Source organism: Oncorhynchus masou, chromosome 33 (genome assembly GCF_036934945.1).
Source record: "Oncorhynchus masou masou isolate Uvic2021 chromosome 33, UVic_Omas_1.1, whole genome shotgun sequence".
Lineage (NCBI taxonomy): Eukaryota > Metazoa > Chordata > Actinopteri > Salmoniformes > Salmonidae > Oncorhynchus > Oncorhynchus masou.
The window spans coordinates 2,039,228-2,053,693 of NC_088244.1; the positions used below are offsets into that span (position 1 = coordinate 2,039,228).

General features: G+C 44.3%; 1 protein-coding gene and 1 pseudogene across 1 annotated transcript in view; both read right to left on the bottom strand.

Moving 5' to 3' along the window:
* LOC135527678 (plexin-B3-like) overlaps positions 1-14,466 on the bottom strand; it is a 194,238-nt gene that overhangs the window by 17,719 nt on the left and 162,053 nt on the right. Inside the window, 4 exon segments of the mRNA XM_064956165.1 lie at positions 4,539-4,603; positions 4,916-5,063; positions 5,219-5,379; positions 9,252-9,406. Coding sequence (XP_064812237.1) covers positions 4,539-4,603; positions 4,916-5,063; positions 5,219-5,379; positions 9,252-9,406 — 529 coding nt within the window.
* On the bottom strand, positions 5,405-6,882 carry LOC135527492 (uncharacterized; annotated as a pseudogene).

The following is a 14,466-nucleotide window of genomic DNA, read 5'->3' on the forward strand; positions in this document are numbered from 1 at the left end:
CGGAACTAAAGAATCCTATGATCCTTCCAAAAGACTCCTACATCTCTAGACTGATCTTACTCCATATCCATGAGCAGGTTGGCCACTCTGGGAGAGGTCACATGCTTTCTAGACTTCGCCAGCGATATTGGATACCCTGTGCCAACTCTTTAGCAAGGAAGATCCTTAAGAGCTGTGTCTTTTGCAGGCGGATGCAAGCTAGAGCTGGAGAACAGAAGATGGCCGACCTTCCACAAGATCGGGTGTCACCTGATTTGCCACCTTTCACCCATGTGGGCATAGATTACTTCGGCCCCATAGAGGTGAAGCGAGGCCGCGTTCATGTGAAGCGGTATGGTGTGATCTTTACTTGCCTTGTGAGTCGAGCTGTCCATCTAGAAGTTGCTAGTTATCTGGATACTGATTCCTGCATCAATGCCCTGCGCAGGTTTATCTGTCGAAGGGGCCCAGTAACAAGTATCAGAACAGACAATGGCACCAACTTTGTTGGAACACACAGAGAGCTAGAAGAAGCTATGAAAGAGCTGGATCACAGCAAGATTCAAAATGAATTACTGAAGGAAGGAGTGACATGGTCATTCAACCCTCCCTCTGGAGCCCACCATGGGGCGGTATGGGAGAGGTTGATCCGACTGGTGAAAAAGATCCTCTATTCAGTCCTTAAAGAGCAAGTACTGGATGATGAGGCTTTGCAGACCGCCTTGTGTGAAGTTGAGGCGATTATGAACGACAGACCAATCGCTACTGTAACAAATGACCCTAATGATCTAGAACCCCTGACTCCGAACCATCTGCTTCATCTGAAAGCTAAGCCAGTCCTGCCACCAGGACTATTCCAGAGAAGCGACCTATACACACGAAGGAGATGGAAGCAAGTACAATATATCACTGACCTCTTCTGGAAGAGATGGATCAGGGAGTATCTTCCACTTATGCAGGAGCGGAACAAGTGGAACAAAACTAAGAGAAACTTCAGTCCTGGTGACCTCGTGGTCATCGTCGACGACACCGCCCCAAGGAACTCCTGGCTAATGGGGCGTGTGGTGGAGGCCTTGCCAGGGGCCAAAGGTCTTGTCCGGAGCGTCATGGTTAAGACTAAGACCAATATCTTACAGAGACCTATCAATAAACTCTGTCTGCTCCTTGAGGCGACTGAGTGAAACACACACACACACACACAGTGCTCCATCTTAGAATCATGTGCACCTCTGATTCGTTGATGTCGTACTCTTACATTCTTTGATGTCATACATTTTTTGGACGTCAAACTCTTGACATTTTTGGAAGTTGAACACCTTTACACTTCAACTCAGACTGAGACCTATGGACTATTTTTCTATATGGCACCTTGTATATTTGTATATAGCTATGAACTGTAATAGCGCTCTGGTATAGAATGTTTTGTGTATTGGCTCTATGTCTGAATATTAAGTAATTGTTGTGCATTCAGGCAGTCAACAATTAGGGGCCGGTATGTTAGAGCCAATTTGGACATATTTGCGTAAAAGACTGAACATATGGAGCTCCATGTATATTTGTGTAAATATATTAAATATTAATGTAAATGATGAAATATTAGGTACGTACCATTATGATTTATATTTACCTGATTTGAGATATATTCATTTGTCGTTTGTGTAACTCAGTTTTTGTCCCCCCCTCTTGCCTATTCATTGTATTGTGGTAAGTGTGTTAGGATAAAGGCAGGAAGTTGGGCCTTCGGGAGAGGGAGTCCTTGCTAGATGCGGGAGCGGTATAGTTTTTTGACCATACATCCATACATACATCCATACAGACATACATACAAACATACATACATCCATACAGACAGGTCATAATATGTATTTTCCATATCAAGTATTCTCTGCTTTAAGTTGATTGGAGAATAATTTATTTGTTAGATATAAGAAGAATAAACATTTTTGTTGCACCATATCCCTGGATGTCATCGAATGTTTGGCCGTTTGGGAAACCTTGAGTGTGGACTGTATGCGTACCAAACAACCCCACTTCAGGCTTGGGCAGTGGCTATGGTAAAGGCGAAAGGAAGCCACTACACACTGTAATACCTGGAACAATACCCACAGAACACTGTAATACCTGGAACAATAACCACAGAACACTGTAACAGCTGGAACAATACCCACAGAACACACTGTAATACCTGGAACAATACCCACAGAACACTGTAATACCTGGAACAATAACCACAGAACACTGTAACAGCTGGAACAATGCCCACAGAACACTGTAATACCTGGAACAATACCCACAGAACACTGTAACAGCTGGAACAATACCCACAGAACACTGTAACAGCTGGAACAATGCCCACAGAACACACTGTAATACCTGGAACAATACCCACAGAACACACTGTAATACCTGGAACAATGCCCACAGAACACACTGTAATACCTGGAACAATACCCACAGAACACATGTAATACCTGGAACAAAACTCACAGAACACATGTAATACCTGGAACAATACCCACAGAACAATGTAATACCTGGAACAATACCCACAGAACATTGTAATACCTGGAACAATACCCATAGAACACATGTAATACCCGGAACAATACCCACAGAACACTGTAATACCTGGAACAATACCCACAGAACACACTAACACCTGGAACAATACCCACAGAACACTGTAATACCTGGAACAATACCCACAGAACACACTAACACCTGGAACAATACCCACAGAACACTGTAATACCTGGAACAATACCCACAGAACACTGTAATACCTGGAACAACACCCACAGAACACTGTAATACCTGGAACAATAACCACAGAACACTGTAACAGCTGGAACAATGCCCACAGAACACTGTAATACCTGGAACAATGCCCACAGAACACTGTAATACCTGGAACAACACCCACAGAACACTGTAATACCTGGAACAATGCCCACAGAACACTGTAATACCTGGAACAACACCCACAGAACACTGTAATACCTGGAACAATACCCACAGAACACTTTAATACCTTCAACAATACCCACAGAACACACTGTAATACCTGGAACACTGTAATACCTGGAACACTGTAATACCTGGAACAATACCCACAGAACAATGTAATACCTGGAACAATACCCACAGAACATTGTAATACCTGGAACAATACCCATAGAACACATGTAATACCCGGAACAATACCCACAGAACACTGTAATACCTGGAACAATACCCACAGAACACACTAACACCTGGAACAATACCCACAGAACACTGTAATACCTGGAACAATACCCACAGAACACACTAACACCTGGAACAATACCCACAGAACACTGTAATACCTGGAACAATACCCACAGAACACTGTAATACCTGGAACAACACCCACAGAACACTGTAATACCTGGAACAATAACCACAGAACACTGTAACAGCTGGAACAATGCCCACAGAACACTGTAATACCTGGAACAATACCCACAGAACACTGTAATACCTGGAACAATAACCACAGAACACTGTAACAGCTGGAACAATAACCACAGAACACTGTAATACCTGGAACAATGCCCACAGAACACTGTAATACCTGGAACAACACCCACAGAACACTGTAATACCTGGAACAATGCCCACAGAACACTGTAATACCTGGAACAACACCCACAGAACACTGTAATACCTGGAACAATACCCACAGAACACTTTAATACCTTCAACAATACCCACAGAACACACTGTAATACCTGGAACACTGTAATACCTGGAACAATACCCACAGAACAATGTAATACCTGGAACAATACCCACAGAACATTGTAATACCTGGAACAATACCCATAGAACACATGTAATACCCGGAACAATACCCACAGAACACTGTAATACCTGGAACAATACCCACAGAACACACTAACACCTGGAACAATACCCACAGAACACACTGTAATACCTGGAACAATACCCACAGAACACACTGTAATACCTGGAACAATACCCACAGAACACTGTAATACCTGGAACAATACCCACAGAACACACTGTAATACCTGGAACAATACCCACAGAACACACTGTAATACCTGGAACACTGTAATACCTGGAACAATACCCACAGAACACACTGTAATACCTGGAACAATACCCACAGAACACTGTAATACCTGGAACAATACCCACAGAACACTGTAATACCTGGAACAATACCCACAGAACACTGTAACAGCTGGAACAATACCCACAGAACACTGTAACAGCTGGAACAATGCCCACAGAACACTGTAATACCTGGAACACTGTAATACCTGGAACAACACCCACAGAACAGTAGTATTTGGAGACAAACAATTGGGATCATCCACTGCACAGCAAGTCCACAGAGAGGAGGGTGATTCCAGTCTCCAGTCTGACCTTAATTAGTCTGGATCAGTCACAGAGTAAAGGTCGACCCAGCTGTAGAACATCTACATTACATAGCGGGGTGACTTCCTGCTTCACAGACATCAACACAACTCAAATCTGTCAGGACTCCCGAGCACGATAATCTGTCTCACCTCTCAACCAGCTGCTTGTACCTGGGGATCTCTCTGGCGTAGAGCAGCTTGTTCACCGGAGAGTCCTGCAGGTCAACAAAACCACCGTCATCACTACACGTGTTAATACGGATTAGAACATATAGATACAAGACTCCTTTTCCTTAGCCTGTCCTCACAGGCTGAAGTTGTCTGGACAGACCTAAGAATGTGAATCGATATCATTTGTAATGTCGACGCCTGATTTCTCCCTACTGTATTGTGAAAATACCATCAATAAAATATCACACAATCAAGATGTTGAAACTTGGGTATTATTGATAATAATAGAGAAAATATATACAAAATAAACACCCAAGTTAAACAAATAAATAAACATCAGCAGAAGTTTTTCTGACCCGTCCGACTTTGTGTTCGGAGGTGGTGCAGGAGTCGATGAACGTCTGAGCGATGACCGAGAGGACGGCGTCCACGCTATCCGTCACCTGAACGTCAAACACAAACTGAGGGTTCTTCAAGATGTTCACCCAGAACCTCAGAGGCAGGCTGGGAGGGAACGCAAAGACTATTGTTACTGAAAAGACATAGAAAATATACCAACAAAAACAATATCACATCTGTTCAGTCATTGACCACCGACAGTGAGTTGTTATTTAGGACGTGAGGTGATAAGTCTTCTCTGTCACCGATGACAAACTGACCTGTTGGTCTTCCAGATGTGCACGGTCTCGGGGTCGTCGATGCCATGTTTCTCCGCCACGTCATCCAGGAAGTCAAAGAAGAAGCGCACAGCGATGGGGGGAGGACGCTTGGTGTTGAGGATGGCTATGAACACATCGTCTACAAACTTCTGCAGCGTCCCCTAGAGAGGAGAGAGATAACATCCTCTAGACACACAGCTAGGTGTAAACCATACCATCTGCAGGGCCCACTCCCCCCCCTCCTCCCGACATTAGGGCCCGCTCCCCCCCCCTCCTCCCGACATTAGGGCCCGCTCCCCCCCCTCCTCCCGACATTAGGGCCCGCTCCCCCCCCTCCTCCCGACATTAGGGCCCGCTCCCCTCTCCTCCCGACATTAGGGCCCGCTCCCCCCTCCTCCCGACATTAGGGCCCGCTCCCCCCTCCTCCCGACATTAGGGCCCGCTCCCCCCTCCTCCCGACATTAGGGCCCGCTCCCCCCTCCTCCCGACATTAGGGCCCGCTCCTCCCCCTCCTCCCGACATTAGGGCCCGCTCCTCCCCCTCCTCCCGACATTAGGGCCCGCTCCTCCCCCTCCTCCCGACATTAGGGCCCGCTCCTCCCCCTCCTCCCGACATTAGGGCCCGCTCCTCCCCCTCCTCCCGACATTAGGGCCCGCTCCTCCCCCTCCTCCCGACATTAGGGCCCGCTCCTCCCCCTCCTCCCGACATTAGGGCCCGCTCCTCCCCCTCCTCCCGACATTAGGGCCCGCTCCTCCCCCTCCTCCCGACATTAGGGCCCGCTCCTCCCCCCTCCTCCCGACATTAGGGCCCGCTCCTCCCCCCTCCTCCCGACATTAGGGCCCGCTCCTCCCCCCTCCTCCTCCCGACATTAGGGCCCGCTCCTCCCCATCCTCCCGACATTAGGGCCCGCTCCCCCCTCCTCCCGACATTAGGGCCCGCTCCCCCTCCTCCCGACATTAGGGCCCGCTCCCCCTCCTCCCGACATTAGGGCCCGCTCCCCCTCCTCCCGACATTAGGGCCCGCTCCCCCCCTCCTCCCGACATTAGGGCCCGCCCCCCTCCTCCCGACATTAGGGCCCCCCCTCCTCCCGACATTAGGGCCCCCCTCCTCCCGACATTAGGGCCCCCCCTCCTCCCGACATTAGGGCCCCCCTCCTCCCGACATTAGGGCCCCCCCCCTCCTCACGACATTAGGGCCCCCCCCCCTCCTCCCGACATTAGGGGCCCCCCTCCCTCCCGACATTAGGGCCCCCCCTCCTCCCGACATTAGGGCCCCCCTCCTCCCGACATTAGGGCCCCCCCCCCTCCTCCCGACATTAGGGCCCCCCTCCTCCCCGACATTAGGGCCCCCCCTCCTCCCGACATTAGGGCCCCCCCTCCTCCCGACATTAAGGCTCCCCCTCCTCCCGACATTAGGGCACACTCCCCCCACTCCTCCTGACATTAGGGCCCCCCTCCTCCCGACATTAGGGCTCCCCCTCCTCCCGACATTAGGGCCCCCCCTCCTCCCGACATTAGGGCCCCCCTCCTCCCGACATTAGGGCCCCCCCCTCCTCCCGACATTAGGGCCCCCCCTCCTCCCGACATTAGGGCCCGCTCCCCCCCTCCTCCCGACATTAGGGCCCCCCCTCCTCCCGACATTAGGGCTCCCCCTCCTCCCGACATTAGGGCACACTCCCCCACTCCTCCTGACATTAGGGCCCCCCCCTCCTCCCGACATTAGGGCTCCCCCTCCTCCCGACATTAGGGCCCACCCCTCCTCCCGACATTAGGGCCCGCTCCCCCTCCTCCCGACATTAGGGCCCCCCTCCTCCCGACATTAGGGCTCCCCCTCCTCCCGACATTAGGGCTCCCCCTCCTCCCGACATTAGGGCCCCCCCCCCCCGACATTAGGGCCCGCTCCCCCCCTCCTCCCGACATTAGGGCCCCCCCCTCCTCCCGACATTAGGGCTCCCCCCTCCTCCCGACATTAGGGCACACTCCCCCCACTCCTCCTGACATTAGGGCCCACCCCTCCTCCCGACATTAGGGCACACTCCCCCCACTCCTCCTGACATTAGGGCCCACCCCTCCTCCCGACATTAGGGCCCACCCCTCCTCCCGACATTAGGGCCCACCCCTCCTCCCGACATTAGGGCCCACCCCTCCTCCCGACATTAGGGCCCACCCCTCCTCCCGACATTAGGGCCCACCCCTCCTCCCGACATTAGGGCCCACCCCTCCTCCCGACATTAGGGCCCACCCCTCCTCCCGACATTAGGGCCCACCCCTCCTCCCGACATTAGGGCCCACCCCTCCTCCCGACATTAGGGCCCGCTCCCCCCTCCTCCCGACATTAGGGCCCCCCCCTCCTCCCGACATTAGGGCTCCCCCCTCCTCCCGACATTAGGGCTCCCCCCTCCTCCCGACATTAGGGCCCCCCCTCCCGACATTAGGGCCCGCTCCCCCTCCTCCCGACATTAGGGCCCCCCCTCCTCCCCCGACATTAGGGCTCCCCCTCCTCCCGACATTAGGGCACACTCCCCCCACTCCTCCTGACATTAGGGCCCACCCCTCCTCCCGACATTAGGGCACACTCCCCCACTCCTCCCGACATTAGGGCCCACCCCTCCTCCCGACATTAGGGCCCACCCCTCCTCCCGACATTAGGGCCCACCCCTCCTCCCGACATTAGGGCCCACCCCCTCCTCCCGACATTAGGGCCCACCCCTCCTCCCGACATTAGGGCCCACCCCTCCTCCCGACATTAGGGCCCACCCCTCCTCCCGACATTAGGGCCCACCCCTCCTCCCGACATTAGGGCCCACCCCTCCTCCCGACATTAGGGCCCACCCCTCCTCCCGACATTAGGGCCCACCCCTCCTCCCGACATTAGGGCCCACCCCTCCTCCCGACATTAGGGCCCACCCCTCCTCCCGACATTAGGGCCCACCCCTCCTCCCGACATTAGGGCCCACCCCTCCTCCCGACATTAGGGCCCACCTCTCCTCCCGACATTAGGGCCCACCCCTCCTCCCGACATTAGGGCCCACCGCTCCTCCCGACATTAGGGCCCACCGCTCCTCCCGACATTAGGGCCCACCGCTCCTCCCGACATTAGGGCCCACTTCAAATATTCCAAAACATGTATCCTGTTTGCAATCAGGCACTAAAGTAATACTGCAAAAAATGTGGCAAAGCGTTATGTTTGGGTCAAATCCAACACATTACTGAGTATCACTCTTCATATTTTCAATCATAGTGGTGGCTGCATCCTGCTATGGGTATGCTTGTCATCGTTAAGGACCGGGGAGTTTTTCAGGATAAAAAAAAGAAACAGAAGGGAGCTAAGCACAGGCAAAATCCTAGAGGAAACCTGGTTCAGTCTGCTTTCCACCAGACACTGGGAGATGAATTCACCTTTCAGCAGGACAATAACGTAAAACACCGGATGCATTGATGGGTCTCATGTCAGTATTTATACCCCGAGACTTATTCCACATTATGTTGTGTTACAGGCTGAATTCAACATGGATTGAATAGAAATATACATTTTTTGTTATTTGTATTGTATCTTATTTACATAAGTATTCAAACCCACTATGAGTCAATACATTAGAATCATTAGAATCATTAGAATACAATACATTAGAATCATTAGAATTCAATACATTAGAATCATTAGAATACAATACATTAGAATCATTAGAATCATTAGAATACAATACATTAGTCTCTAAGAGCTTTTACACACCTGCATTGTACAATATTTGCACATGATTTATTTGTGTATTCTTCAAGCTCTGTCAAATTGGTTGTTGATCATTGCTAGACAGGCATTTTCAAGTGTTGCCAAAGATCTTGAAGCCGATTTAAGTCAAAACTGTAACTCGGTAACTCAGGAACGTTCATCGTCGTCTTGGTAAGAAACTCCAGTGTAGATTTGGTCTTGTGTTTTAGTTATTGTCCTGCTGAAAGGTGAATATTTATGATATGCACCCTGGTACAGCCTGAACCCGTCCCCTGTGTGTGTGTGTGTGTGTGTGTGTACCTACCTTCATAGACAGTAGTCGTGTCAGGTATATCTCTGGTATGGCCTTGGCCCTCTCCCTCTCTCTCATGCTGCTGTGTTTGGGGATCTCTGGTTCCTCGTTGGACTTCACCAGGTGCCACAGCCTCAGCCCCTCCTCCCCCTCCAACATGGGCATCTCTACGGAGAACACAGAGGGACACACTTACAGTTCCATACAGGGACACACAGGGCACATCTGAAAATACTACAGAGGGTAACAGGGTACCACTATAGACAGAGGGAGACACAGGGTAACAGGGTACCACTATAGAGGGAGACACTTCCAGGTCAAACATACAAACGGGGGAAATCTAAAACCATATTCATTATAGTAGTATCCTACTGTTGACATTAAACACAGACAGGGTGACACTCTGGAAGCATCCATGAAGATGGAATCAGTTTAACAGATATCTGTCTGGTTCCTCCTTCCATTACTCAGCTACCACAACAGACCATAACACTGAAGGTCACTATCAAATCGCTGCAGTAATGACGTACGATAGTATAACGGCTATACGGTAGTATAACGGGTTCTGCGGTAGTATAACAGGTTCTGCGGTAGTAAAACAGGTTCTATAGTAGTAAAACAGGTTCTATAGTAGTAAAACAGGTTCTACAGTAGTATAACAGGTTCTACAGTAGTATAACAGGTTCTATAGTAGTATAACAGGTTCTATAGTAGTAAAACAGGTTCTATAGTAGTAAAACAGGTTCTATAGTAGTATAACAGGTTCTATAGTAGTATAACAGGTTCTATAGTAGTATAACAGGTTCTATAGTAGTATAACAGGTTCTATAGTAGTATAACAGGTTCTATAGTAGTAAAACAGGTTCTATAGTAGTAAAACAGGTTCTATAGTAGTAAAACAGGTTCTATAGTAGTAAAACAGGTTCTATAGTAGTAAAACAGGTTCTATAGTAGTAAAACAGGTTCTATAGTAGTAAAACAGGTTCTATAGTAGTAAAACAGGTTCTACAGTAGTATAACAGGTTCTATAGTAGTATAACAGGTTCTAGTATAACAGGTTCTATAGTATTATAACATGTTCTATAGTAGTATAACAGGTTCTATAGTAGTATAACATGTTCTATAGTAGTATAACAGGTTCTAGTAAAACAGGTTCTACAGTAGTATAACAGGTTCTACAGTAGTATAACAGGTTCTATAGTAGTATAACAGGTTCTATAGTAGTATAACAGGTTCTATAGTAGTATAACAGGTTCTATAGTAGTATAACAGGTTCTAGTATAACAGGTTCTATAGTAGTATAACAGGTTCTATGGTATAACAGTTTCTATAGTAGTATAACAGGTTCTATAGTAGTATAACAGGTTCAATAGTAGTATAACAGGCTCTATAGTAGTATAACAGGTTCTATAGTAGTATAACAGGTTCTATAGTAGTATAACAGGTTCTATAGTGGTATAACAGGTTCTATAGTAGTATAACAGGTTCTATAGTAGTATAACAGGTTCTATAGTAGTAAAACAGGTTCTATAGTAGTAAAACAGGTTCTATAGTAGTAAAACAGGTTCTATAGTAGTAAAACAGGTTCTATAGTAGTAAAACAGGTTCTATAGTAGTAAAACAGGTTCTATAGTAGTAAAACAGGTTCTATAGTAGTATAACAGGTTCTAGTATAACAGGTTCTATAGTAGTATAACATGTTCTATAGTAGTATAACAGGTTCTATAGTAGTATAACAGGTTCTATAGTAGTATAACAGGTTCTATAGTAGTATAACAGGTTCTACAGTAGTATAACAGGTTCTACATTAGTATAACAGGTTCTATAGTAGTATAACAGGTTCTAGTATAACAGGTTCTACAGTAGTATAACAGGTTCTATAGTAGTATAACAGGTTCTATAGTAGTATAACAGGTTCTATAGTAGTATAACAGGTTCTATTGTATAACAGGTTCTATAGTAGTATAACAGGTTCTATAGTGGTATAACAGGTTCTATAGTAGTATAACAGGTTCTATAGTAGTATAACAGGTTCTATAGTAGTATAACAGGTTCTATAGTAGTAAAACAGGTTCTATAGTAGTAAAACAGGTTCTACAGTAGTATAACAGGTTCTATAGTAGTATAACAGGTTCTAGTATAACAGGTTCTATAGTAGTATAACATGTTCTATAGTAGTATAACAGGTTCTATAGTAGTATAACAGGTTCTATAGTAGTATAACAGGTTCTATAGTAGTATAACAGGTTCTACAGTAGTATAACAGGTTCTACAGTAGTATAACAGGTTCTATAGTAGTATAACAGGTTCTATAGTAATAAAACAGGTTCTACAGTAGTATAACAGGTTCTATAGTAGTATAACAGGTTCTAGTATAACAGGTTCCACAGTAGTATAACAGGTTCTATAGTAGTATAACAGGTTCTATAGTAGTATAACAGGTTCTAGTATAACAGGTTCTATAGTAGTATAACATGTTCTATAGTAGTATAACAGGTTCTATAGTAATATAACAGGTTCTACAGTAATATAACAGGTTCTATAGTAGTATAACAGGTTCTATAGTAGTATAACAGGTTCTAGTATAACAGGTTCTATAGTAGTATAACATGTTCTATAGTAGTATAACAGGTTCTATAGTAGTATAACAGGTTCTATAGTAGTATAACAGGTTCTACAGTAGTATAACAGGTTCTATAGTAGTATAACAGGTTCTACAGTAGTATAACAGGTTCTACAGTAGTATAACAGGTTCTATAGTAGTATAACAGGTTCTATAGTAATAAAACAGGTTCTACAGTAGTATAACAGGTTCTATAGTAGTATAACAGGTTCTAGTATAACAGGTTCCAGGTTCTAGTAGTATAACAGGTTCTATAGTAGTATAACAGGTTCTATAGTAGTATAACAGGTTCTAGTATAACAGGTTCTATAGTAGTATAACATGTTCTATAGTAGTATAACAGGTTCTATAGTAATAACAGGTAACAGGTTCTACAGTAATATAACAGGTTCTACAGTAGTATAACAGGTTCTATAGTAGTATAACAGGTTCTAGTATAACAGGTTCTATAGTAGTATAACATGTTCTATAGTAGTATAACAGGTTCTATAGTAGTATAACAGGTTCTACAGTAGTATAACAGGTTCTACAGTAGTATAACAGGTTCTATAGTAGTATAACAGGTTCTATAGTAGTATAACAGGTTCTATAGTAGTATAACAGGTTCTATAGTAGTATAACAGGTTCTATAGTAGTATAACAGGTTCTACAGTAGTATAACAGGTTCTAGTATAAACAGGTTCTATAGTAGTATAACAGGTTCTAGTATAACAGGTTCTATAGTAGTATAACAGTATAGTATATAACAGGTTCTATAGTAGTATAACAGGTTCTATAGTAGTATAACAGGTTCTATAGTATAACAGGTTCTATAGTAATAACAGGTTCTATAGTAGTATAACAGGTTCTATAGTAGTATAACAGGTTCTATAGTAGTATAACAGGTTCTATAGTAGTATAACAGGTTCTATAGTAGTATAACAGGTTCTATAGTAGTATAACAGGTTCTATAGTAGTATAACAGGTTCTATAGGTTCTAGTATAACATGTTCTATAGTAGTATAACAGGTTCTATAGTAGTATAACAGGTTCTATAGTAGTATAACAGGTTCTATAGTAGTATAACAGGTTCTATAGTATATAACAGGTTCTATAGTAGTATAACAGGTTCTATAACAGTATAGTAGTATAACAGGTTCTATAGTAGTATAACAGGTTCTATAGTAGTATAACAGGTTCTATAGTAGTATAACAGGTTCTATAGTAGTATAACAGGTTCTATAGTAGTATAACAGGTTCTATAGTAGTATAACAGGTTCTATAGTAGTATAACAGGTTCTATAGTAGTATAACAGGTTCTATAGTAGTATAACAGGTTCTATAGTAGTATAACAGGTTCTATAGTAGTATAACAGGTTCTATAGTAGTATAACAGGTTCTATAGTAGTATAACAGGTTCTATAGTAGTATAACAGGTTCTATAGTAGTATAACAGGTTCTACAGTAGTATAACAGGTTCTATAGTAGTATAACAGGTTCTATAGTAGTATAACAGGTTCTAGTATAACAGGTTCTATAGTAGTATAACAGGTTCTATAGTAGTATAACAGGTTCTATAGTAGTATAACAGGTTCTATAGTAGTATAACAGGTTCTATAGTAGTATAACAGGTTCTATAGTAGTATAACAGGTTCTATAGTAGTATAACAGGTTCTATAGTAGTATAACAGGTTCTATAGTAGTATAACAGGTTCTATAGTAGTATAACAGGTTCTATAGTAGTATAACAGGTTCTATAGTAGTATAACAGGTTCTATAGTAGTATAACAGGTTCTATAGTAGTATAACAGGTTCTATAGTAGTATAACAGGTTCTAGTATAACAGGTTCTATAGTAGTATAACATGTTCTATAGTAGTATAACAGGTTCTATAGTAGTATAACAGGTTCTATAGTAGTATAACAGGTTCTATAGTAGTATAACAGGTTCTATAGTAGTATAACAGGTTCTATAGTAGTATAACAGGTTCTATAGTAGTATAACAGGTTCTATAGTAGTATAACAGGTTCTATAGTAGTATAACAGGTTCTATAGTAGTATAACAGGTTCTATAGTAGTATAACAGGTTCTACAGTAGTATAACAGGTTCTATAGTAGTATAACAGGTTCTATAGTAGTATAACAGGTTCTATAGTAGTATAACATGTTCTATAGTAGTATAACATGTTCTATAGTAGTATAACAGGTTCTACAGTAGTATAACAGGTTCTACAGTAGTATAACAGGTTCTATAGTAGTATAACAGGTTCTATAGGTTCTATAGTATAACAGGTTATAACAGTATAGTAGTAAACAGGTTCTATAGTAGTATAACAGGTTCTATAGTAGTATAACAGGTTCTATAGTAGTATAACAGGTTCTCTAGTATAACAGGTTCTATAGTAGTATAACAGGTTCTATAGTAGTATAACAGGTTCTATAGTAGTATAACAGGTTCTAGTAGTATAACAGGTTCTATAGTAGTATAACAGGTTCTATAGTAGTATAACAGGTTCTATAGTAGTATAACAGGTTCTATAGTAGTATAAGGTTCTATATAACAGTTCTAGTATAACAGGTTCTATAGTAGTATAACAGGTTCTATAGTAGTATAACAGGTTCTAT